Source organism: Amphiura filiformis, chromosome 4 (genome assembly GCF_039555335.1).
Source record: "Amphiura filiformis chromosome 4, Afil_fr2py, whole genome shotgun sequence".
NCBI classification, from domain to species: Eukaryota; Metazoa; Echinodermata; class Ophiuroidea; order Amphilepidida; family Amphiuridae; genus Amphiura; species Amphiura filiformis.
Genome location: NC_092631.1, coordinates 8,263,468 through 8,291,021, shown reverse-complemented (window position 1 = coordinate 8,291,021; position 27,554 = coordinate 8,263,468). Strand labels below are relative to the sequence as shown.

Sequence of the window (27,554 nt, the reverse complement as noted above, 5' to 3'; positions counted from 1 at the left end):
AGACTAGTCTTTAATTGATGTCTAACAGGTATCCAGAAGTCAGAATTGACAAATATCCCCGAGTTGAAGAAGCATTATTTAATATTTGAGGAGATTTTTAAGAACTGAAGGTTTGAAAAAAAAAAAAAAAAAAAAAAATCCGACCGTCCGCCCCAACTTTCCCATTTTCTCACTTGAGGGCAACACAACAATATTTTTTTTTTGGCATTATGCGGAACCATTCGCCTAATCACCTATGCATTACGTTCATGCATATCATTTAATCAACATCGTATTAATGACCTATGGGAAGACCGAATGGGAAGACACCCGTGTCTCTTCTATTATCTATGCATTAACACGCAATGAACATGATGAATGGAGACGAATGAGTCTACTGTCGACAAGGGACAGGGACTGTAGGAGTCATACTATGCACTAATTGTGTTGACTGATACCCTCTAACAGTCAGGCCATCTAAATAATCAATAACATAAACCATTGTGAATTAGTAGCGATAAGTTAGAAAAAACTGAAAGAGCATCAATACTAACCTCTTTTACCCAAATACTTATAGTGAAAAGCTGTCGTCTTGTATCCTGTCAAAGATAGAGGTTATTCAAAATATAAGTAAATTATTCGCAAAAAGTATGACATTGAAAATCTATAAAAACATAATCTATTTTATTACGTATTACGATGCAGTCACTTACGGTCTATGCCTAGAATCAAGTATCTATTTTATGTTATTTGAGCAAGTACAGCTAGTACATCGATGTACATAATTCAAGTATTAGTTTCCTGCGTACTAAGTAATTCCCACAGGTAATTTTCAGCTACGATGTATCATCATCAACAACGCATCGTGGCTGCATTTTAAACATGCTAGGGAATTGCTTTATATTACACCGTTTATTTCAGCATTTCGGTAATCAGTTGAGACAATTTAATTATCGAACCACGTGTTCTGTTTTTTTCTACATGACCATAAGATATCATTAGACTATCACACGTTTTAATATCAATACCAGATGCCCGGGGTGACACTCAATTTTGAAGGTAACTGCGATGTGTAGTTCAAAATCTGATGCGGCCAATGGACTCTTTATTTTCATAAGAGTGTCAAAATATTTTGAACTTTTTTACTACAAAAAAATCCACAAAAATAACCTTTATTGAGCAAATTTTTGTGAATTTTAGAAAAACGATCGGTGAGACTGAAAATATTTAATAAATGGGACAACGAAAGCAAAAAATACCATGTCATTGTGTGAGTATGCTCTCAAGAAATAAAGAAAATCCAGTTTGTACACAAAATACAGGCCAAAATCGATTCGGCTAAAATATTAGAAACACATTTTTGGCTAAATATGAAAGAACTATTCTAATCTAATTACACATTTTTCATATTGGGTTATACAATTACGCTGAGGTTGCACCAACTATCGCCCTTATTACCCTGGATACGGTGGGAGGTCAATATTTTTATCGTTAAAATTAGTGCACAGAATGGTCCCACAATCAAGTCATTTGGCGGTAATATTAAAAATGTTAGCGCGTCGGAGGCAAATCTGATTGGTACTGTAGGTGTAGGGCTGGCACTTTCGCAGAAAGGGGCATTCGGTGAGAGCAAAATGTAGAAAATATGGGGTCATTTGGTGAGAGCATGATTTTTGGCATCCGGTGAGAGCAAAATATGAGAGCAAAATGTAAAAAATATGGGGTCATTGGGTGAGAACATGACATGGAACCTTTGGGTGAGAGGCGAAACACGGGCCGAAACAGTGCCACAGAAACCTCGAAAATTGAATTTCTAGTTCTAAATGGCATCAAATTTCTTTGTATTTTCAAAATAAGTAACAAAAACAAAGGGTCTCTTGGGTGACAGATCAAATGGAAAAATAGGGGGTCTTCAGGTGACAGGGCATGTGTTCGTAAAACAATATGGGATCTTTAGGTGACAGCGACGCTGAAAGGGGGGTCTTAACAGCCATGCATACGCGTCACCTCCAAAGTGGGAGTGCCCCCCGGGCCCCACCCTCGTTAGATGAGGGTTAATGTCAGAGTAAAGAACGTGGTTTGAATAAGCTGTGTGCACTTACCATATCAATAAGATGGTGAAACAACACCCTGAGCGTGACATTTGTTACTGTATCTGTGTCAAATACTGGCCTGATAGAACTGTGGTAGTTACTGGTAATATGCTCTATGAGTTTCACTCTGCTACTCGTAGCTATTTGAGGACAAACATAAACAATAAAGACATGTTTGTATCTAGCCAGGTATCTAGAAGTAATAAGACAGCGGAAAGTCAAATTTCGCTTTTTATGACCCATTCCCACAAAATCCGGAAAGATTTTGATATGGCTGTATAAATGATTATAAGTTACACCAAATACATGTTTGAATCGTGTAGATCTACAGTTTGCCCTCAAGGTCCGAAAAGGGTTTAACTTAGTTAGGATTATGGTTACCGCTAAGGTTATGATTAGGGTTAGTGTTGTAAGGACAGGGTAGGGTTATGATAAGTTAAGGTTTAAGAAATTCTAAGTTAGAATTAGGGTTACGGCTAAGGTTATGATTAGCGTTTAGTCCGGTATCTACGGGAATTTAATGATGACCCCCGAACTCTACCATACCAACTTTTATGGTCCTATAACACATGCAAGATGTTAACAAAAAATAATTCCCGGCACTCCGGCCATATTCAAGGTTAAAGGTCAACAAAGTGGTCAAGTTTCAAAGTTGCTCAAACCTGGTTAACACCAAATTATTCCTCTCATTGTAAGGATTCAGAAAAAGTATAGTTTAACCTACCTGCGACATATCGTTCTAGAGTTATAAGCACAAAGGTTAAAACATTTTTGGGGGTCAGTTTTTTGGCCACACAGGGGCTAAAAATTAAAAATGCTCCGATTGCAACGAAATGAATTGCGTCATCTGTTGACGTAATGAAAACATGGTGTTTTAGCGGGAATTTCGTTCGATATCAAAAAAAATTCTGATTGGATGAAGAAAACATTTGGAATTTTGACAAAAACAATCACAGATGCCGTATTTTCCACTAGTCACCAGCTAGAAGCTCACACAGCTCTTATGATGCTACGCACTCAACCATGCAGTGTAATCAAAGACTGTGGAGACAAGGCACTGCTTGCTTTGACGAAATTGTGTGCTCAGGTGTATCGAGGTGGAAACTGTGCATAAATATCAAATGTACTTTGACTGCACTGAATGTGGGATTATAACAAAAGCTAACAGGCTGAAATGGGCTATTCCAATTAAATATCTGTGGAAAATTTTGCGGGGAGCATTAATTTCAAATGGAATTAGCACATTACCCAACTCCATTTAAAACTCACCATCCGTCTGTGGAAGATTCAGGTGCATTCAGGGTGTAATTCAATTCAAAGGAGCTACATAATGTGTTCATTCTAATTGAAGTTCATACTCTCCCCGTGAAAGATATTTTCAAAATCTTCTACAGGGGGATTATGGATTTCAAATGGAATAGCCGGGTACTTTTGTGCTTCAGTTAGTACCACGGATATCAATTCGACTACTATTAAACAATTTCAACAAACCTTTTTACATTTCGTTACAATATTTTATATACTTTATATGAAGTTCCATCAAACTTCATACTAACCGGTTGGAAAGGAGAGAGTAGTTCAATGTATTATTTTTTGTCTTACTAGCTTTCATGCAAGGTGGTTAGCATATTGTTATTATTATTACATGTATTATCATTATCATTATTATTATTATTATTATTATTGTTGTTGTTGTTGTTGTTGTTGTTGTTGTTGTTGTTGTTGTTGTTGTTGTTGTTGTTGTTGTTGTTGTTGTTGTTGTTGTTGTTGTTGTTGTTGTTGTTGTTGTTGTTGTTGTTGTTGTTATTATTATTATTATTATTATTATTATTATTATTATTAGCGGTATTATTATTATTATTATTTTTATTACTATTACTATTATTATTATTATTTAATTGTAATATTCCGAATTAAGGTTATTAACTATTTTAAACTGTTGTGATTTGGTAGTTCACAGCATCTTACGAATGGTAGTGGGCTTTGGCCAAAACTGCATTGCTCAATTCATAGCGAACGTGTAGAAGAATTAAAATATCACAGATATACTTTTATAGGTGCTGCGGTTCTTGAATTACGTTGTAAAGAGGGCTGAAGCAACAACACTTTTGTAAAACGTGCATAACTCATTAACAACAATAAATTAAGCAAGTTTGCAAAGTATACGATTTGTAGAATGAACTTTTGCAAAACATCAAGATGTTATTTTTCAATAATATACTGATTTAGATAATGAAAATCGATTTTTAGCTTGTTTCGACCAACAATACCTCGTCTACCCTTAATTGACAGCTCTCCATTGTGGACACGTATTTACATTAAATTGAGACAAGCTTGGCTATTTAATAGGGCAAATTGTCAAGACTTTGAACCAAGCCTATATACCATGTATACAATGCTTCGGTGTCACAGGTTGTTTGAACAACCCAATATTTTACTGCCAATTATCCATGATACCTAATGAGCCATCAACGTTTTTCACATTAACATCATCGCATGATTAGCTGAAGCCAGTAGTGCCTCTAGCATGTGATGAGAAACACTCTGTTTAATGGAATGTCAATTGATATATATCAAATTGTCAATGTATTTTACTCTATTATAGCGTGTCTCATCATAAGTTGAGAGTAACGCCATGTTGGATTTTGCAGTGCCACGTTCGAATCAATGCGTTTACGCTGTTGCGTCGCTAGCGTACGGACAAATCGTATACACCCCGCAGGATTAGGTTAGCACGTGCTATTCGAATATGCCACTGCGAAATCCAACATGGCGTTACTCTCAACTTGCGACGAGACAAATAATGGGTAATTTTGAGCCTGGTGCAAACACGACTCAATCAATGGCCAATTCAGTGATCCCAGCAAAAGTGTAAACATGTTTAAATTAAGTATAAATCGCCTAAAAGTGAAGGGTTAAAATCAGAGGATGATTTAAGCACTTCCCACCACGCCACTGTGTTGACTTGCGGTTAGAACAGCTGTGTGAGTGAACATGACACCACTGCTCGCACATTGCATTGACGGGCATGGTTAAATTTGAATTTGGACTGATATATTTACAATAAAAACGCATTCAAAATGCTAGTCGATTTCACATTTTATGTTACCTACAGAAGGTGTGAATTATCCTTTATGCATACATCACTTTTGTTCTGAAATCGACCAAGTAATAATGACACACGCACAATTCCTAAACAACATCGTTTGCACAGAATTCAATGGGATTTGAAAAGTAAAGTGGCAGTTGAAACTCTAGTGATAACACGTTTGCAGTGCATGATGGGGCTTCCTTAAATCATCCTCTGGGTTAAAATTGTCATGGGGTATTTTTGAAATGAAAAATTTTGCCAAAAAAAAAAAAAAAAAAGTAAAACAGCAGAATTGACAAAGTTAAAGCCTCATTCAAATACATGTAGTGCGTGTAAAATGTCTCATTATCTTTAAAAATACACGGCGTTACCACAGCAGGCTATGTTAGCACACAATATGACACAAACAAAGGTGCCAAATCTGAATTTTGATGATTCCTACTATCATCTGGAGGGCAAATCACTAAATAGACCTTTACGAGAATGGGGAAAATGACATTTGATTTCAATCAAAGGGACAATTCAAGAGAAAAATTGGTTTCTTATTCAAGAGAAAGAAATGGTTCTCATGATATATAGGGACTTACACTCTTAGAATAAACTATGTTCCCGGAAAAGGTTCCATAAAGAACCAAAAAAGTTCTATCAGCCATTTTTATGGTTTTAAGTACCCGGTAGAGCCGGTCAATAGTCTGCTCCCCCCTCTAAATATGTGACCATCCTTCTCAAACCGCTCGTAAAGTCGGCAAATTGTATTTCGAGTTACAGTGCAAAATGTGCATATAGGTTGTATTCATATCTACCTAATGTTTGTCCTACATGTTTCTCATTTTAATGTCAGTCAAACGCCAATCTTTAATCCTATTGTTGAAGAGGATGATAAGCTTATACCTATGTATAGAGTTAGTAAATACCTCTAGTCTTTGTTTGCTTTGGCCAAATGCTATCAAGTGGTGGGTTAACTAACAATCAACAATGAGAGGACATTCCTGAACCTCGTTGACTTGGGGATGATTTGAAGTGACCGCCAATTATGACAATTTGATATGTAATACCAGCGATATGGAAAAACAGAAATAATGTACCACCAAAATAATGTACCCTTTTACTGAAGGAGCAAAGTTTAACAAGCCATAACTCCGCTTCTGGATATTGTTTGAAGTCAAATGATATATCATTGTAAAGCTTATGATATATATTTTCTAAACACGGAAGAAAACAAAATTGACCAGGGGCCGACTTTACGAGCGTTTCGACCTGGACGGTCACATATGTTTCCACTGACTACCACTAGCTCTAGCGCCTAGTTTAATAGCCAAGAATAAAGTAGCATATTCTATAAATACGTTTTTCAACAATTCTTTTTTTTTTGTAAAGTACTTACCTTGCGCCATATGTATATCTGAAAGAACCAATATTCCAATAGTCATAACAAACTGCAAAACGAAAATAAGATGCCTCATATTGCAGAAGATTTATTGTGTGGAATATAAAGAATAGGTACTAGCATTGGAATCATATATTTGTAATGAACACTGGTGTCCTAAAATATGCGATTGGTCTTCTTGAGGTTTCGCTATTGCTAGCATTCATTCTAGATGGATAGATTACGCCACTTGATCCGAAATACCCAAATGGCAGCTCGTTAGCCAAGTGTACATCTTGCATCCTTGTCTATGTTGAGTGATACCTAGAAAACAAGACATTCGACTACCATGACTACTGTGGATGGTCTCCATCAAAATGTTGATGTAAAAAATCTCATTACAACGCACCCTGCTGCTTGTCACGAGTTGAGTATATAGTGCTGAGCTTAATAGTGTTGTAAAGCTCGCTCATCATAGATAATCACACTGGATAATTCAAATCAAAGGTAACCAGAACGCCTAGTCGGATATAATAGCCTATATATTATACTGATATACCGTATAGGAAAGAGATTTTGAGACATAACGCAGGTTGGCTTTTTCAAATGATGACGTTTATAATATTCAAATAGTTGTGAAATTAAAAGGAATGTTCTTGCAATCTTATTGGTTCTTACCCGTGTGATATGAAACGACATCACACACTTTAGCGAGTGCGTGTCGACGCGATACTCATACGCGCTATTTGGACCAATCGGGAGGTGCATAGCAATAATGGGACTGATCGATTCTAATACCTATAAGGTAATTCCTTGTAAAATATAGGATTTAATTTGATTAAAATTTGGTATATTTATGATTAATACATTTATTTGAATTTAAGTGTTTAAGAATGAGAATAAAGGTATTGTTTTTAGCCGCTGTCGTGCATCTATCGTCTCATATAACACGCGACATCATTATTTTTGGCGTAAAACAACTCGGCTTCGTCGCCCGTGTTATATGACACGATAGATGCACTCCGGCGACTAAAAACAATACATTTATTCTCTAAATACCCACGGGGAGGGGAGGGGCGCTGACATACAAGGTGTCCCATAAAAAGGTTACGTGTAGAAAATTAACCACATTTTCTGATAGCACAGCTCAAAACAATGTCGATATTATTTACTCATCCTTCTTGTAATTGTCTGGTAAATTTCAACTCCGCATCTTAAAAGCAACTTTAAAACATATGTGCCCAAGATGACAGGGGTGTCAAGAGTGGCTAACCATCAAAATATCGCACAACGAAACACAGGCACACGTTTGTTTTAACCATATTTTGCTTTTAGGCTTTGTTTGGGTTTTCTTGAGTTGAAATCGGTGTTGTAATACTGTAAGAATGTTGTACATTTCTGACTGAACAAGTTTTATTCTCTGTTGATTAGAATAAAATTCTGCATCTGCCATGCCTACTCAAATGCCCCGCGGCAAATGCCGCCTGAGACGCCGGTAGTAATGAACATTATGTCACGTAAATAATTTGCTCAGGAATGCTTGGAATGCGGGCTAAATTCGCAAGCTGTGAACTTGACATTCACAGGGGTACTAGTAGAGGGTACATAAATTATGCCATGAAAAGAACATTAATATTCATTTTGTTAACATTAACTAGATTATAGATTATTACATGTAACCTTTTTTGGGACACCCGGTATATGAGGCATACAGGAATGTGTCGCATAAATGGGTGGTTTTTTTTCACGAAAAATCGTTATACAGATCTATTAAAAAACTAAATATTTCGTGAATCTCCTTTAGCAAGAAAAACACAGTAAATTAGTCAACATTTTTAAACATATCCCGTTTTTCGCTCACTGCTTACGCGCGAGATTTAGGTGCTATGGATTTGCAAATTATTGATAAAAATATGAACATATACTAACCATAAGTGATTAAATATGGGCCCAATTTTCGGGGAAAATTTATCTGTAGAAATGGGTGAGGGTCGGGTAGCTCGAGTCGCACACTTAAGTCAAACAAATCAAGTACCTTCTCCCACAAGAATACACTGTCTCTTAATTTATTTATATACATTAAAAGTTTCGAGTAATATAAAAAATGAAATCAAAATACTTTCACTAATTATTTTGAAGGTCAAACTTGCTAATCTTGTAGCAACCCTTAAAGATGGAATGTACCGGGGGAATGTATTATGATTAAATCACGTACTCAATACAGAAAAGGTTTTACAGGACGCCACAAGTGTGCTTATTGCTAGCTTTGCTCCAACGCCGACCTATTTCCCATCCAATTAAAAGAAATAATGAAAAACCATGCCATATGCCCTCTGACACTAGTATAGTAAAGACCGGCCGTTTTAGCGATTGGTGGGTGGGGTAGACCAATATCTGTGGGTAGACAATTACTGCATAGTGGTCCTACTTGTTGGTGACTTATGTAGCTTGCCGAGTGATAGTGTAGCTTGCCCTTCGGCAAGCTCTGTACTAGGAGTCGAGTGGTATTAATTTTTACAGAATGGTCTAACCAGGCAGGGATTGGCCTTACATTTTCTTTACTAGTCACTTGCTTGGATTTATTTTACTCAGGGATCACTAGATCTTCTAAGGTACTGCGAGGGCTCTGATCAAGAGCTACTTATTACTTGAATTACATTTATCCTGTTAATTTCGTATCACATTTCATTTTGACTATGGTAATAATCTAAACTAGCGAGTTTGTTTCACTGTGACAAGAACAGCGACAATTTTGCCACAGTGTTTGTCCTTGGGTCAGCAGCAACCAAGAGACCCTTATAATGGTAGCATTTACAATATCATTGACAATATCGTCATCATATAATATAAATAATACAGGGCCTAGAATTGACCCCTCGGGGACACCAATACAAAGTACATTTCAACTTGATTGCGAAGAGTTGACAGAGATGTTTGGACTAGCGGTCATTCGTCTTTCCCGATTTGGGAATGATACTCTAGTAATGATTTTTTGCAGCAGTTTGTAAATTGGGACTCCCATTCACCCTGTGTGGTGAATTGACAACGTAAAAATCAGACACTCATCGGTATAGACTAACTGCACATATCCACTCCTTTCGAAAGCCGTATCTTGCTAAGTGTATTGAGGCCAAAATATCACAATTAATATTGATTTGATTATGTTATCTTCATATTACATGCAAAAAAATTAAAAACTAAAAAAACCGACACAGGTACCTGATGTAATTTCAACCAAGAATTTCACTGTTACGTAGTGAATCAAGGCCCGATAATGCCGTGGTACCATTAATACTACAGTCCATTCGTAAAAATATCAAACTCACTCGATAGTATGAACCATAACGTATATTTGAGCCAAATTTGGATATCATTCGGGTATTTTTCATGCATCGGCTCATTTTTCATGCATCGACTCATGGCCACTTGATGAAAGTTGCCTTCTAATTGGCTGACCGATATTGCATAACATGTCATATTCCAACAAAGATTTGAACCAGTGTCTTTTACCGTAATCAGTAGCGCAGTGCAGTCCATTCAATCAAATGTTGTCATCAACCTATTTGCTGGTGGTGCATTTGTTATGTGTGTGAGAAGAACTGTCGCGGTAGATTGCAATCATGCTTTTATTGAATGCATTTGAGTAGTCCGCCATATTTACGGTATGATACGTCATGTGCACAACCTCTATAGCTGTGCATGCGCATAGTGTACATTCTCATTTACATATTATGATCATCCTCTCGTGACAGTATATGCGGTTCTCATGAATATTTGGCAAACTGGCCATTGGTGCTTCAATTGTATTGGCTGTGGACGGCGAGATGTAAATTGGGTGATGATGTCACAGCTCATTATAGTTTGTCACTAGGTCTGTGGTAAATTGTTGTATGGTCAGGGAAAACCTTATAGCAGAAAGTTTTGCAATCTCTGTAATTATTTATCATTACTGACTCATCCGTGTTCTCCTTTCGTTATTGATAAATACTATTTAGTAGCAACTATCTACTGGTGTTTTCTTTAAATAGTTAAGAAAGGCTACAAATATACCGTATTTTATATATGGTTTAGTATGATAATTTTAAGGGTATTACGGACACATTGGTCAGGCTATGCAGGTGTCTGTGAATTCTTCTTAATAATAATTTGTTTGCTTGACTAATTAGTTATGTGCTTGTAAAGCCCTAGTTAAAAATATTAACAAATATCGTTTTCCTTTCGCTTTTTTACAAATTAAAAGCACAAATTTCCTGAAAGCATTACTAACCGTTACTAAGCATATTACTGTTAAATTTAATGGCGTAATAACGCTAATTGTTTTCTGATATCCTGCGGTTTTCCTAACCTGTTGAGGGTGTGTTTCTATTACTCACCAGGATTCCACATTTACGTAAATAAAAATACAATTTTGTTAAGTCTGGATGATTGCACATACAATACAAATTGACTCATTAGCTTCTTCCCTTAGTCGTATTGTTTGATGTTAACACACATCCAGACTTCAACAGTGAAAATGGCGGAATTGCATTGTCTTCTGTTGATCCAGCAGGAGTAGGCAGTGGCGTAAATACCGGGGGCAGAGGGGGGCAACATGCCCCGGGCGCCACCCTTAGGGGGGCGCCAAATTGACCAAGTCAAAATTTTTGCATTTCAGCACAAAATCAAATGAAAGAACATTTTAAGACAGTGTTCAACTTCTAGTAACCAAAATTAATTAGTTTTAGGCCTTATTTGTCCAAAATTTTGCGCGCTCCGCGCGCAGTTGTTTCAAAAATGGGGATCTAAGATATTATCGGGGGGGCGAGAAGGGGCGCCAATTTTGTTTCTTGCCCTGGGCGCTACCAACCCTAGTTACGCCACTGGGAGTAGGGGTTGGATAGAGCTAATCATTGGGTGACTGAAGGGGGTTATATAATATAACTACTTGTAACGAGCGAATTCAAAATATTATACCTCCCGCAACTTTTGTGAAAATTGAGATTACTTGCACAAAAAAGGTATCCGATTTCATCAACCAGCTAACTCCACATTCTGTATACAAATGCATCATTCCGATTGTAGATTGCATATTTTTGTTTGTCAAATCACAGTCTATGGTAAAATCCAGACATTTTACTCATTTTTTTTTCTTTAACCTCAAAGAGGTGAGGCAAAATGCCTTTATTTCTTTGTTATTATCTCTTTTCCATATCATTATTATCTCATAATTATTACATAATATCATGTTTCACTTGATTTGACATTACTCATATTAATTCATATGTCATATCATACATCTTATTATTGTATCATACATAGGTCTACATGTATTATTATCATACAATGATTTTTTGTATGACATTTTACTCATGACTTCAGCTTTCGCCATCTTTGCTGATGGCTTGATCACAAGTGATTGACGTGATCTGGTCTGCTATGTTTCCCGCAAAGGTCTGACGCACTCTCACTCCTCGGGAACAAAGTTGTTTTCAGCAGTGGGTCGTGAAAGAGACAATGCGCCGTCATCGCGGTTTATTGATACTCCGCGGGAAATCTCAGCTGAGGTCTGATGCGAGACGAGTAGGCTTCAACCTATATCAGGTGTTCTCGACTTAAAGGGCCGTGATCCGATGTTCTGTTTTCTGTGTTACATTGAGGCATTGTATTCAAATCATGCTATATTTCTAAATTTTATGTTTTATTTGCTCCAGTGGTTTTGATGAGAAGCAAACCCGTTTCTGTTCACACCATCTTAAAGGGGCATTTCGTGATCCACAGCCTCATCCCCCCACTTTTCCCAAAAAAATATTTCTTGCAGATTAATTCGTTTAGCAAAAATATCGGCAAATTTGAATTTCGTTCTGGTGCACCAGAACGAAATTACAACCAACACATTCATGACATTGTCTATGGAGCAGTGTAATACGCATAATCATGCATAACTCGCAAACGCAAAATCGGAATCAACTGAAAGTTTGGAAATAAGCTTTTTTCGTGGATATCTACTGAAAAATGTCATAAAAAGAGGATGCTAGGATCACGAAATCCTCCTTTAACGAACAAATATCTTGGTAACATCTCTTTAAAGGATGTCTCAGACATTCACAACATTATGCCTTATATGTTAGAAAATTAATTGTCAAGCACGAATCACGTGATTTTATTTTAAACAAACTTGTATTGACCATAAAAACGAATTAGAACAGCCGTCTCTCAACACGCGATATTAAAAAATCCCGGGCGCCGAAATTGTCTGGTGCAATGACGTCCCAGTAATATAATGAAGGGCAAGGCTGACAACAATTGAACACAAATACGACGTAATGTCATAATTTGTTACAAACGTATTGTCAAATTTCAGGTTGATTAGATGCAATAAATACTGCTTTGATCATTAAGATCTTCTTGATGTTTGTTTATTCAGAAATTATGAGCCCCACTGTGATTTCTGTCTTCATGGTATCTTGTCGGATGAAGTCAACTCAGTTGAGTTTATATAAATATAACTGCTCCAGCTCTTTACAGCACAGTCCGTTACAGAAGCTGATGCCTTTTGTTCAGGATAAAAGGGTTCCGCCGTTAAATCGATAACTGACCTGACAGAATATTAATGCTTTAACAGGCAGGCTACTGTCAAACATTGGATGGTGAGGTGAGAGATTTTCATTATCAAGTAGCAACATGCGGGTTACTTTCTTCAAAATATTTTTACTCCTTATAATTGGACTCTGTCTTTTCGAAGGTGTTTTTGCTCCACCTGGTGGCAAAAAGAGAGGCAATTCCAGAGGCGGGAGATTTAGAGGGGGTCATAATGGTAAATGGGGAGGCAATCAAGAAGGACAAAGTCAGGAACAAGGCGACGTACAGAGTCCAGAACAAGGCGACGGACAAAGCCCAGGACTAGGTGCCGGACAAAGCCCGGGACATGGCGAAGGACAAAACCTGGGACAAGGCGATGGACAAAGCCCAGTACAAGGTGACGGACAAATTCCGGAACAAGGTGAGGGACAAAGCCCGGGACAAGACGATGGTGCGGATGAAGGATTCAACATGCCGTGGTTTGATATCGGACAATTATTCGGATGGCTTCCAGGGCCACAAGGTGAACATGACGACGGACAAATCTCAGGGCAAGACGAGGAGCAAAGTCCGGGACAAGGCGAGGATCAAGGTCCTGGACAACACACAGGACACGGCGAAGGTCTGAGCGGGGGATTCCATCCGTTTTTTGACATATTTGATCTAAATAATGACCAAGGCAACCAGGGTATTTGGAACCCACTGCCAGCAGACACCATTGGAGCAGGGTAAGTTTTCATACCAAATACATATTACATAACTGGTTGGCAATTGACCAAAGCGCCAATCGACATTTCTTTCAATTTAAGATTTTTCTGAAATAGCAGATTGAAGTTTTTGCATTTATAGATTTTATAAAAAGTTTTATGACCTTTTTAGAACATTCATCTATAAGGAAACTCCTATGTTGCATTTTGATGTGGTAGTCTTGTCCATAATAACTGAAAAAAAGCTGATATTGATGTGGCCTGTACTCTGAATATAATGGCGAAAGATTCAAAGAAACGCTAACAAGAAGTTAGACTTTTCCATAGTCCACTTGCCCATTGTGCATACTATTGCTATTACATTTAAGCATAAAACTCTGATTTGTATTAATTTGTGTACAATTGATAGATTTTCATATCTGACCTTTTCAGTCACCGTACTCCCTCTGTTAGCTTCCCAAGTGAATTTTTTTACTCGGGCTTTCGCGATCAATAAACTGGCAGATTCCAAAATCAGAGTTGTTCAGTATTGAAGTGAGCCAGTGTAATTATGCCAAGATATGTTGCATTCAATAACATAGGCATACTTTTACTGTCACTAATTATATAAACTTTTTATGACCATTTACTATTGAATACTTTAAGGGTAGACGAGATATTGTTGGTCGAAGCAACCTAAAAATCGATTTTCATTATCTAGATCAATATATTATTGAAAAATAACACCTTGATGTTTTGCAAAAGTTCATTCTACAAAGCATATACTTTGCAAACTTGCTTAATTTATTGTTGTTAATGAGTTTACAAAAGTGTTGCTGTTTCAGCCCTCTTTGCAACGTAACTCAAGAACCGCTGCACCTATAAAAGTATATCTGTGATATTTTAATTCTTCTACACACTCGCTATGAATTGAGCAATACAGTTTTTGCCAAAGCTCACTACCATTCGTAAGATGCTGTAAACTACCAAATCACAACAGTTTTGAGTTCAACGGAATGCGTTCATCATGATTAAATCCTAGTTTTTATTTTTCAAAGGTAGACTATGGCATGGTCTAACAAGAAGTACAATACTGTATCTCAGTCTGTGTGTGTATGGGTGTGATGTGTGGCCAGTGTGGCCAGTGTGGGGGTGTTGTGGAGGGGTGGACTGGATTTATGTGCACACATCTTGTCATCACACTGACATGTCGCTGTCACTTCTATTGGTGTACTTTGGGTCACACACTGAAATGTCACTATCATATCAATTGGTGTAATTTGGGTCACTTTATTCCAATAAAACAATATCGCTGCTAACGTACGTTTTCAATATACAAGGTCTCCTTTCAAAGTAAATCTCTCGCTTGATTCATTTGCTTGATTTCATTCACGGCCTATTTACAAATATTTCATAACGAATAACTTGTTGAACGAATATTCGCCGTCGATTATAATTTATGGAGTATAAATCGGGCTTTAGATACTTTTTTTTAAGAATAAGCATGATATCGCTCTTACTCTGTCTACTTTCACAACAAATAAACTTTTTTTATTTTTGTAGCTTTGGCATTTCTCCTAGGCATATGGAACTTACTGCCGAAAGTGACTAATAATTTGCAACTTTTGAAATCCGACCCTTATACCAACTTTTTGAACTTTTGGAAATGCTGCATTCAGCGATTTTTTTAATTTGCTCAATACTATTTTGGTTTTTAAATCATGGTGACTTTTAAATATATTAATAGAAGACAATGCATTGACATTAATATTTTAATGACGAAGAAGTTTGAATCATGACAATTAATTATTATATAAACAAGCCCTTCTGCGCAAAGAAAATATTTGAACTTCGGAGGGGATCTTATTAATATCGTATTCAATTATTATTTCATATTTGTGCTTATCCATTATTACAATAATAAATGAACGAAAATAATTGCTCGTAAGCGAATCGTCAATCCAAAGCGTGTTTATTCAAATTAGCCACCCAAACTAATTTGGGCGCCGCCTATAGAATGTTTGTGTTTGCGCCCAAAATGGGACAAGTCAGCACACCCTTGGGCTATGTGAGAACAATTGTACCACTTTCTCAAGTGGTGCGCTTACACAGAACTTTTTATCCATCACTTATTGACAGTCACCTGCCAGGTAAAACCAAGGAGGATTGATATAACGTAAAGAAACAATAGATTACGTAACCCATTGTTCCTTTGTGCCGATTTGATTTGCCGACAAGATCGACCTTTTGATCAGGACAAAAAGGTTCCGCCATTAAGTAACTGACCTGACAGCGTATTAATGCTTTAACAGACAGGCTACTGTCAATAAGTAATCAAAAGAAAGTCATGTGAAAGCACCCACTTGAGCGAGAGGTAGCTTATTGAATAGAGTTGCTGATCGATTACCTGTAACACGTGGCGTGGCTGCCAGGTGTATAATAGATCCGTGTCTATTTCGCAGTTTATGTAGTTATCATGGTTATATAGACCTATTCAATAAAGTCAAATGGGTTTCTTAATATCACGAATATCCAGGGGAAAGTGAGGGAGTAAAGGAGGGCTCGAGGGGTGAAAAGAGGAGAAGCTGATGGACGATCGAGATTGGAGTTGAGTGGAGAAGACAAAAAGAAAAAGAAAGGAGGAGGGGGTGAAGGGGAGAGAGGGGGAAGGATAGCGAGGGAGTGATAGGCCCCTAAAGTGTAGGCATTAGAAAGAATATGTGCAGAGAAAGGAAAAGAAAGGAATGAATAAAGACTAAAATGAATGAAATAAAGAATAAAAACTAAACACATACAGCAGTAGGCAGTCATTCAATGATGCCAAAACCTTTATACGTTACGTAACTAAAACACCTAGTCAGCCAGATGTCTTTCATACCTGCCAAACACAAGTCACCCAATTTCGAAAACTGGACATTGAATGTACAGACTCTCATGAATATTGATTGGCAACATTTTCCAATATGTCAGCGCTCTAATTGGACACAATAGAACAATGAACCCTGCAGTGCGTTGGGTAAAACGTTAATAATTATGCTGTCGGGTCAGTGGCGGAACTCCTTTGTTCGAAACAATGGTAGTACTTTTATGAATAGCCTGTCGGCAAATCAAATCGGCATCAAAGGAACAATGCGTTACGTAATCTATTGTCTCTCCTTCTTATCTAAGCTCCTTGGTAGGGACAGAATGATTGACAGATGTTTGAATGATAGTCTGCTACTAGAAGCATATCAGTGTAGTCGGTTACAGCGCAGTACCATGAATGGAATCACAACAGATGACCAGAACTTTACGAAAAGCGCGAAAATACTTGAATCAAACTGATGAATAATAGTCCTGAGTAAATTATAGCCCCGGGGGGGGGGGGGGGGACCTCAAGTTGGGTTTTGGTAGGGACGTGCCGGTGAGATTTTGGAAGTGGACCCATAAATATACCAATTTTTCAAGAAATTTGGACCCATTGATATACCAAAAGTCAAGATTTTCGGCCGAATTTAACCAAAATTGTCTTAGTTTTTGCAAATTTTCCCAAAAGTTTGGGAAAATTTTGAAAATTTTGGCTAGATTAAGGAAAAATTGGGCTGTTTTCCCGAAACAATTGAGAAAATTTTGAAAAAAGGACCCATTCGTATACCAAAATAGGCTTTGAAAAAGGGGTCATTGATAGAAGGCCGAAAATGCTATCCATGTTTGCGGCACCTCCCCGTATGGTCATTTGTACTGAGTACCCCCCGGGATTATAGCATATACTCTGATCAGCTCATAATCGGGCGGACTCATAACATCGTAAATTGATGTTGAATAGCGTCCAAGCAGCTTTACGCACCACCTACGCGAACAGCGCTTTGCGTATTGCTTAACTGACACGCGCTTTTGTGAATTTACGTAGGCGTGATGGAACTTTATTGACGTGCACAGTAACAAAAACTATTACGAGCTATTATATCGCGAATTTCAAAAAATCAAAATTATTTGATATCAGAAGGACATTCCTCGTATACATAATGAAATTTGTGTGCGTATGATATGCTCTAAGGTCCCACAAAATATACTGTGTAAACGTTGCTCTCCGATTCCTTAAGAGTTTGACAGGCTGTTCTGAAATTACGCTCGTATGCTTAATCCCAGATATGCAGAAACCTGCAGTTGTTTTCAAGCATGATGTCGACAAATCAAAAAATTAAAATTCTGATATGATTTTTTATAAAAATATTCTGTTCCTTCTTTTCATCAGCCCCGATTGTCCTCCATGCACAACAGAGATCTGTAGTGACATCGCGCCCCCTATTGGTGAGGCTGGGAAACTCATCTGTGACTTCCATCAGGACAATGGTTGCATAATTTGTACAAATTTAGACAGGTATGATATTGAATTTGTTTATTTGCTTTTATTTTGACTTTGTTGTTAATAATTTTGATTTAGTCTTATTATTTTTGTCAACAAAAACAATACCACTGAAATTATTAAAACCAAATGCGTTTGTATTTCAGCTCGGAATCGGTTACCAGATGCTGTACGCGTTCTGAACTAGCTGAAGACATCATTAGTGCCGATGCAACAAGTAGTTCGGGAAGTGGCTCTAATAGTGGTTCGGGAATTGGCTCTAGTAGTGGTTCGGGAAGTGGCTCTGAGAGTGGTTCGGGAAGCGGCTCTAGTAGTGGTTCGAGAAGTGGCTCTGAGAGTGGTTCGGGAAGTGGCTCTGAGAGTGGTTCGGGAAGTGGCTCTAATGGTTCGGGAAGTGGCTCTAATGGTTCGGGAAGTGGCTCTGAGAGTGGTTCGGGAAGTGGCTCACAGAATGGTGCGGAAAGTGGCTCTAATAGTGGTACGGGAAGTGGCTCTAATGGTTCAGGAAGTGGCTCTGAGAGTGGTTCGGGAAGTGGCTTACAGAATGGTGCGGGAAGTGGCTCTAATAGTGGTTCGGGAAGTAGCTCTAATAGTCTTTCGGGAAGTGGCTCTAATAGTGGTTTGGAAAGTGGCTCTAATAGTGGTACGGGAAGTGGCTCTAATGGTTCAGGAAGTGGCTCTGAGAGTGGTTCGGGAAGTGGCTTACAGAATGGTGCGGGAAGTGGCTCTAATAGTGGTTCGGGAAGTGGCTCTAATAGTCTTTCGGGAAGTGGCTCTAATAGTGGTTCGGGAAGTGGCTCTAATAGTGGTTTGGGAAGTGGCTCTAATAGTGGTACGGGAAGTGGTTCTAATGGTTCAGGAAGTGGCTCTGAGAGTGGTTCGGGAAGTGGCTTACAGAATAATAGTGGTTCGGGAAGTGGCTTACAGAATGGTGCGGGAAGTGGCTCTAATAGTGGTTCGGGAAGTGGCTCTGAGAGTGGTTCGGGAAGTGGCTTACTAAGAGTGGTTTGGGAAGTGGCTCTGAGAGTGGTTCGGGAAGTGGCTTACAGAATGGTGCGGGAAGTGGCTCTAATAGTGGTTCGGGAAGTGGCTCTGAGAGTGGTTCGGGAAGTGGCTTACAGAATGGTGCGGGAAGTGGCTCTAATAGTGGTCCGGGAAGTGACTCTTCGAGTGGTTCGGGAAGTAGCTCTGCGAATAGTTCTTCAAGTGCATCTAATAGTGAGGAGAACACTTTTGGCCCAAACGCCCGGAGTTGCTCGTGTACAGTTTATCAGGTTGATGGGTAAGTAACAATAGCGATTTGTAAATTTTTCATATTTTACTTTGTTGTGGTTCTTACGTATTTTACCACATAATAAACCTTCAACCGAAGATAATCGCATGTCTACAGGTATTCGCTGGCAAAGTGATGTAATAATCGGATTAACTACCATAACAATATGTGATCTTACACCTCTAGATTTTTTCTTGTGGGCTATCTGAAATCAAAGGTATTCACAAGTCCTCCTGATGAACTTCAGAGACACAAAATTGCACAAGTTGACATGCAGGCAAGATGTCTCTCATAAGACGTGAATGCCCTGTTGAGGAGTGCTAATATCTGCATACAGAGGAATGGTGGCCACGCCCTGGTGGTCATGTGGAAGACTAAGACCGTCCATACTGCAGTTGCTGTTCATTTTTCTGTACACAATACACAGTGCTCTCACCATTGAGGTGTGACCTCTACAAACAGTGTATGTTAGAGGTATAAGGCATTTCCTAGTTAACGTCATTGTGTGAAAAATACCGGCCAATTTTATTGTACTCTCTGAAATTCTAGGAAATATAGTTTTGTAACATGTCCTAAATTTTTAGCTAATTTAGATATTTGGAAATATTCGCACTTGGTTTTCGTAAGTAGGGCACGGCACGGCCTGCCAAATTCCTGTGTAAATCGAATGCAACTTTTAGTGACTATCCTTGTAGACCGCTCTCTTCCGAAGGGCATTAAAGCTAAACCACTTGACGGATATTTTTTGTACTTTTTTTTTAACTACCATACTCTCTAAATTCTAAAGAGTGAAAAAGTCAATCCTCCTCGGAGTGACTCTTCAGGTCAATCGAAAAAATTGACATTTCAATCTACCAAGAGTGAAAATCACATATTTTCCTCCATACGAGTAAAATTTTCATTCTGCAAAGAGTAAAATTTCAATCTTTTAGAGTGAAATTTCACTTTTCACAGAGTGTTCCCTCAGCACAATCTCTCTCGATTGAAGTTTATTTATGTTTATTAAATTCAAACACACTCTAAAAAGATTGAAATTTCACTCTTTGCAGAATGAAAATTTTACTCGTATGGAGGAAAATATGTGATTTTCACTCTTGGTAGATTGAAATGTCAATATTTTCGATTGACCCGAAGAGTCACTCCGAGGAGGATTGACTTTTTCACTCTTTGGAATTTAGAGATAACAATATGTGATCTTACACCTCTAGATTTTTTTTAGCAGATATTTCTAAATCAAGAATAATGTATACATTACATGTAGGCTAAAAACTGAGTATGTGGGGCATCTGCAAATGTTCGTACTAATAATAATATAATAATAATAATAATAATAATAATAATAATAATAATAATAATAATAAGCATAATAATAATAATTATTATTATTATTATTATTATTATTATTATTATTAAATATTATTATTATAATTATTATTATTATTATTATTATAACAACAACAACAACATCAACAATAATAATAATAATAATAATGTGAATTTATAATGCGCAATATCTCCACCAAATTAATGGCGCTCAAGGTTCGAGACAAAAACTTACTTACACTACAAAATAAAATAATAGAATAAACTTAAATTACAACATTACAATTGAACAACAACAATCAATAGGGGAACAAAAATGTAGTCATTTACATCAGGAAAATGCTTCTTCCATTAAAAGAGTTTTTTTAAAAACTTTAAAACTGTGCTAAAGACGCATTTGATTTAACTTGAGATGGTAGAGTATTCGAAAGACGAGCTGAACCAATTCAAAATGCCCTGTCCCCTCAAGAATGTTTTGAACAAGGTTCACAGAGAAGTGATTTGTCGCTGAAACGGAGCATACGAGTTGTGTTATATGGTTGGAGAAGACAGATTCAGATTCAGATTAAATTTATTTCAAATTCGTGGCCCGTAGGCCAAATTACATGAAATATTACATTTGCAATGTTTACATTAAGAGACATAAAAAAACATATAAAATACATGAAAACACCATAAAATTACTCATAGACATTAATTGCACTTGTTGAGGCAAAATCTCAGTCACACACCCCTATATCTTCTCCACACACACCTTACATACACACACACATTACATACACTCACACCCGGACTATCAGCCCTCCATATACACACCCCCACACACACCCCAGATGCACTAAAGAATTTAATTTAATAAAACAGTAATTAATAAATAACATAACAAAATATTGCACATAAATATTTGGACCTGCCAAATTATAAGGGACAAATTCAATACATCAAGATAAAAATGCTGTCATAAAATCCCATTTAAACACACCAGCTGAATATGAACATGATGAGATGCACTAATTAAGTAGATGAGTGAGATAGGGTATTGAGCTGTTCCCATATCTTTTTGTTTTGGTTCTGGGGACATGATACTTATTGCACTGTCTAAGGGTCATATTGTGGGTCCTCATATTGTGTGGAAACCATTCTGAGTACCTATCAGATTCAACACATTTTTGAGCAAACTGTGTACAGAGATGTAGTCTTCTATCATTCAAAGTTTGGAGTTCCAACTGGTCAAGGGAATCTGTGTAGGATGAGTAATTAGCACCAAGGATAATGCGGCAAGCCCTCTTTTGCATGCGCTCTAATTGATGTGCCTGGTCGTTGGTAATACTACCATGCCAGACATGGGCTGCATATTCGCATTTTGGGCGAACATAACCAATATAAACAGAGACTAGGTCACCAGTTGGAACACCAAAGCGTTTGAGACGTGAGAGCATGTACAACCTTCGACTGCTTCTTGATACCATATTGTTAACCTGAGACTGCCAGCCAAGATTGGACTGGACAGTCAGGCCCAGGAGCTTAGTCTCAGACACCACCTCAAGCTCAATCCCAGCAATGCGAAGACTAGGAGGGGCGGGAGGTTCCCTCATGAAACAAACCTGCATCACCTTGCACTTACTCGGATTGAGCTTGAGATGATTGTCTTTTGCCCAAGCATCCAAGTCCTGAACATCAGGTCCAATCTGGCTGACTTGTTTAGCAGGACGAACCTCTCCAAGGGTGAGATCATCGACATACTTAAAGCTTTTAGTCAGAGACTCCTCAGAAGCATTGTTGATTACACCAAGAAATGTGATGGGGCCCAGCTTAGTGCCTTGTGGGACACCACATGAGAGAGTTTCCCATTCTGACAGGGCAGAGTGGTACTGCACCCGTTGACGACGAGCTGTGAGGAAGTTTATAATCCACGGCAGTAACTCGCTTCTGACACCAAGCTCGTAGAGTCTCTGTATAGCTAAAGTATGGTCGATGCAATCAAATGCCTTGGAGTTCCTACAGTTCCTCCTTTGTCTGTACCTTTGAAGAAAACATCAAGAATTTCAATTAGACAATGAGAAGTAGACGACCCTTTGATACTACCATATTGGTTGCGGTCAATTGCACTAGAAATATCATCAAGCACCCAATTTGCAACAAACCCCTCACATACTTTTGCCAAAAGGGAAGTCAATGAGATTTGCCTTAGTTTTGAGATTGTAGCAGGGGTTTCCTTTGGAATTGGGGCAATTGTTGCATCTTTCCAAACTTGGGGACCATTCCATCTTTTAAAGATGAGTTGAATATATCTGTTACTGGGATGCTAAACTCACAGGCAAACTCTCTAATCAACCTCCCAGGAAGACCGTCAGGTCCTGCTGCTTTTTTAACATTCAGTTTTTTCAGAGCATTGTACATATCCCATACCTGGATCTGGGGTGGCAATCTTGCAGGTAGGAAGGCAGGCAGCTCCTGTGGGTTGATTGGAGGTCTACTTTGTGAGACTGAGGCAAAATTATCATTTATAGCCCTTGCAATTGCTTTTTCATCATTTTGCTGGACACCAGGGACTGAGATAATTGGCCTTTTCTGGCATTTGTTGGTTATTAATTGGATTCCCCTATGCCAGCCTGATGGATCACTTGACTTGAGGTTCTGAATGCGATCTTTGTAGTAAAATTTCTTCGCTTGATCGATGGCACGACTAACCTTATTGCGGAGAAAGCGCCAGAGAAACATTTTCTTCTCAGCAAAAGCTACCTGACGTTTCCTGATTAGGTTCTTAATCTCAGGAGTTATCCAAGGTTTATCCTCAGAATGTAGTTTGATAACCTTAGAGGAGAAGTGAAGATCAATTGCTTCCTGGACAGTAGCATAAAATGCATTCGATTTATCAGCAGGAGATGTCGCGTTCAGAACCTCAGTCCAAGAATGTTTGGTTATCCATCTTCCAAACTCATGCACACTTTGTTTACGCAATGGCCTAACTGTTCTTTTGTGAGATTTACCGTTCTTACTATACCCTACTGGTGACCAGTAGACAGTGTTGTGGTCACTTTTACCGATTGGAGAGCTCACAATAGGAGTACCATAGTGCTTCTGAAGGTTTGTAATGATCAAATCCAAGATAGCATTGTTACGTGTTGGTTTATCAACAACTTGTTTTAATGAATGGGCTCTGCACAGAGGGTTAATATTGAGCCTATTAAAATCACCTAAAATGACTATACCCAATTCAGGGTGCTGAGACTTTAGAGTATCTAGAGTTGTCAAAATATGTTCAATCAGCAAGTCTTGGTACGGTGACTCGGGTGGTATATAGACAGCACAGATAACTATTGTAGACACAGCTCTTGGTAGACGGTGGGGGCGGGCGCGAAGCCAAATGCATTCCAGTTTGAAGTATGGCGCCAGGTCATTTAGTGATGTTAAAACAATAAGCAACAATTTGTACACAATTCTGTAACTAACCAGCAGCCAATGTAAACCCCTCAACTGAATTGGTGTGATAACTCTTTCTATAGTACAGTAGTATTCTGAATACACTGAAGACGTGCAATCTGATCAGGAAGGCCAAACAAGAGGGAGTTGCCCATATCAAGCCGTAAGGTTACAAACTGTGAACAATTTGTTCAGTAGCATAAATCAGAAGTGTGACATCTCTGAATCGCATGACCCTTGCCTCATTTGTCTCATTGGACCCAATACACACATATGTACACGTAACACATTGTGTCAATACAGTCGTATTGGCACGGAAGATACTGTGCTGGGATGGATATTCTGTATTACAGCATACTTATGGTCACAGTGTACCCCGTAGTCAAAATACCACGTACTTAAGTACAGTAATAGCACCCTCTGTTGGTCATAATTCACTTTAGTACGTATTTTCAACGTGGTCAAAATTCAGTGAATAGATTCATCAGGTTTGTAAGACATATCAATTAGAAATTTTCGCTTGACAAAACCAGGAAGTTTTTACTTACTTCTAATATTTCGTCCTACACGTCGGAGGACTTCTTCAGATGTGAAACATCTGATCCACTTTCCCTGGAAACTGACTTGACAGACCAATCACAACCGGAAGTCAGTTTCCCGGGAAAGTGGATCAGATGTTTCACATCTGAAGAAGTCCTCCGACGTGTAGGACGAAATATTAGAAGTAAGTAAAAACTTCCTGGTTTTGTCAAGCGAAAATTTCTAATTGGTGGTCAAAATTTTTAACACTATAGAATATAAAAACTAGTATTTTTAGAAATTACATTTCAAGGTCGTTACATTAAGGTTACTCAAGGTTTTAACATTAAGGTAATTGTTTTTTTTAATATTTTTAGTGACAGCCGTCACCACCCTTACGGTTAAACATCAGTAGCCTGTTAGCAAGAGATTATGTTATCGAAAGGCCGTCACCCATACTTATATCTACGGACAGCTCGTCATACTTTTACATTTCTTTACTCTTTACCCCATAATTTCCCTCATTCTTCAGGCCCTGTCGGGGGCTAATTTATAGCTTTTGTTTTTGGAGCAACATTGTTTCTTTATAAGCCTGCGGCGCTACTTGAACAATATTGTCTTTGAGGAATATTTTCTTTGAGATAACGCCCCGTAGCTACCCCCAGCCAGCCCCATACCTCATTTCGATTTTTATCCTACCAGTATTCTGCTTTTTATATTCTATGGGGTCGCATATTACCTCAAATATTTATTCACTACGTTGAAAATACGTACTAAAGTGAATTATGACCAAAAGAGGGCGCCATTACTGTACTAAAGTACGTGGTATTTTGACAACGGGGTACACCGTGACCATACGTATGCTGTAATACAGAATATCCATCCCAGCACGGCATTTACCGTGCCAATACGACCGTATTGACACAATGTATTACGTGTACATATGTGTGTATCGTGTGCTCATTGTTTGTATCATTTTGTTTTACTGTCCAATACAACAGAAGTGTAACGTCTCTGAATCGTATGACTCTTGCTAGAGGAGTAGATGGACCGTGTAAACATATTTTCAGAGGACGTAGAAATCAGGAATGCGAGATTACGATCATAGAACCTGGTATGTAAAATGAAAATACTGCAAAGGAAAATATGCTGCGCCCAAAAGGTATCCGAACACTTAAAACTAAAGCAATTTCTTAAAGACACTAAAACTAAATTACAAAATAAAATAGTCGATATGTAGAAAATTGTGTTCTACATATTTATTTTGATAGCTCAAAACTTAAAGCAACTTACAGCAATTTGTATAAAAAGAGAGCTTTTCAAAGGTGACCAAAATTGCATTAACTTTTCCCTCGAAGCACGTAGATATTGATCGCAGCAGAGTGAGCGTTCATCAGGCTTTATTGAACCTGAAGCAAAAGGTAGCAGAAATTTCCTTGAAGGAGGAAATATCTAAATTTGTCACTTTTGAAACTCGACCATTTGTCATGCAAATGAGTGTAGCTTAGTGTGGAACAAAATCGCATCGGGTCGAATAAGGTATCAAAGTTTTTTTCATGAACAAAAATTCTCCATCTATCGACTGCTTTATTGTGCAATTTAGATTTAGTGTCTTTAAGATGTGGCTTTTGTTTTAAGTGTTCGGATACTTTTTGGGCGCAGTGTATTATAGTAACATTAAAGAATCTATAATTGACCATTACGCCAACTTATTTGTTTATAGTAAGTCAATTCTTTTACCATCTTTGCAACCTTACAGTTCTCTGAAACGTTTTGGTTTTAATATTTCTGAGCTAACCACAGTTTACGTTAGTTATATATCGGAATACTCAGATGTAAATCAAAATCAAGCCAGCTTTTGCCCTTCGGCTCTGCTGATTTTTAATCCATTTTCATAATTTTGCCACTGTAGATAATTTTTTATTTCAAATTGTTATACACGAATACATAAACTTGATTGTTTTTCTTCATTAAAACTTCTTGTTGTCGTTTTTTGTATTGGCAGATGGCGAGGCTGAAACCGGCGGAGCTGGTGCTAGTAACGAAGATGACGATAGTGAAGACAACGATAGTGGAGATGACGATAGTGGAGATGACGATAGTGGAGACGTCGATAATGGAGACGGCAATAGTGGAGACGAAGACGACGCAGATGAAGACGAAGATGGAGATGATGATGATTTAATAAATGATGATAATGATGATAATCACGGCCACGATGCTGGGTGGTCATGGGGGGGATGGTTGTGGGGATAATTAACTTTTCTTAGTCTATCAATAGTTTCATGAGTTTGAAATACATATTTATTTTTATATAGATAGGCCTTTCATATCAATAGGCGTTATTCTTATTCTTAAAGCTATTCAATATATTTTCTTTAATGTAAGCAGTGCTATTACACCGCCCTGATTTGTGGTGATACATGAATGATAAAATAGAAACATGATACTAGACACAGGGCAAAGAAGAACCACTCATCGCGCAGTACCAAAATTTAACATGAAATTAATGTGGAAACATGACATGCATAGGCAGATAAACCAGAGGAAAAAATCCGGAAATATCTGCATGTGTGGGGACTTGAACCCCAGACCTTTCGCTTCTACGGCGAACGCTCTAAATTAGCAGACACCGTTTGATTCAAAAGGCAAACCTCAAATTGGCAGGACACGTGTCACCGACCAGTGTTTTTAAGTTTTAAGCCCTAAATGAATGTCTATGTCATTATTTTTCTTAAAATAATAATAATAAAACACTTAAAAGTTAACTAGAATAATATGATGTATGACAATGATGTACAATTACTTGATTGTAAATAAAGTAGAGTAAATAAAGTACTTGATTGTGATATACCATGTATACGAATGGTCGAGAAATTAATAAAAGAAGTTTGGTAC

At 37.9% G+C, this 27,554-nt stretch overlaps 1 protein-coding gene and 1 long non-coding RNA gene across 2 annotated transcripts; one reads left to right on the top strand and one right to left on the bottom strand.

Moving 5' to 3' along the window:
* Positions 1–533: 533 nt before the first annotated feature.
* Positions 534–6,884, bottom strand: LOC140149682 (uncharacterized). The gene is made up of 3 exons (XR_011858699.1): positions 6,548–6,884; positions 2,082–2,212; positions 534–578 (listed from the first exon to the last, which is right to left on the bottom strand). It is a non-coding gene; the product is annotated as an uncharacterized lncRNA (long non-coding RNA).
* A 6,181-nt stretch (positions 6,885–13,065) lies between these two features.
* On the top strand, positions 13,066–26,971 carry LOC140149665 (uncharacterized). The gene is given in 6 exon segments (XM_072171744.1): positions 13,066–13,815; positions 18,008–18,133; positions 18,265–19,133; positions 19,136–19,400; positions 25,658–25,770; positions 26,662–26,971. Coding segments are annotated over 6 exon segments (2,250 nt in total). The 5' UTR covers positions 13,066–13,189; the 3' UTR covers positions 26,913–26,971.
* The last annotated feature ends 583 nt before the right edge of the window (positions 26,972–27,554 follow it).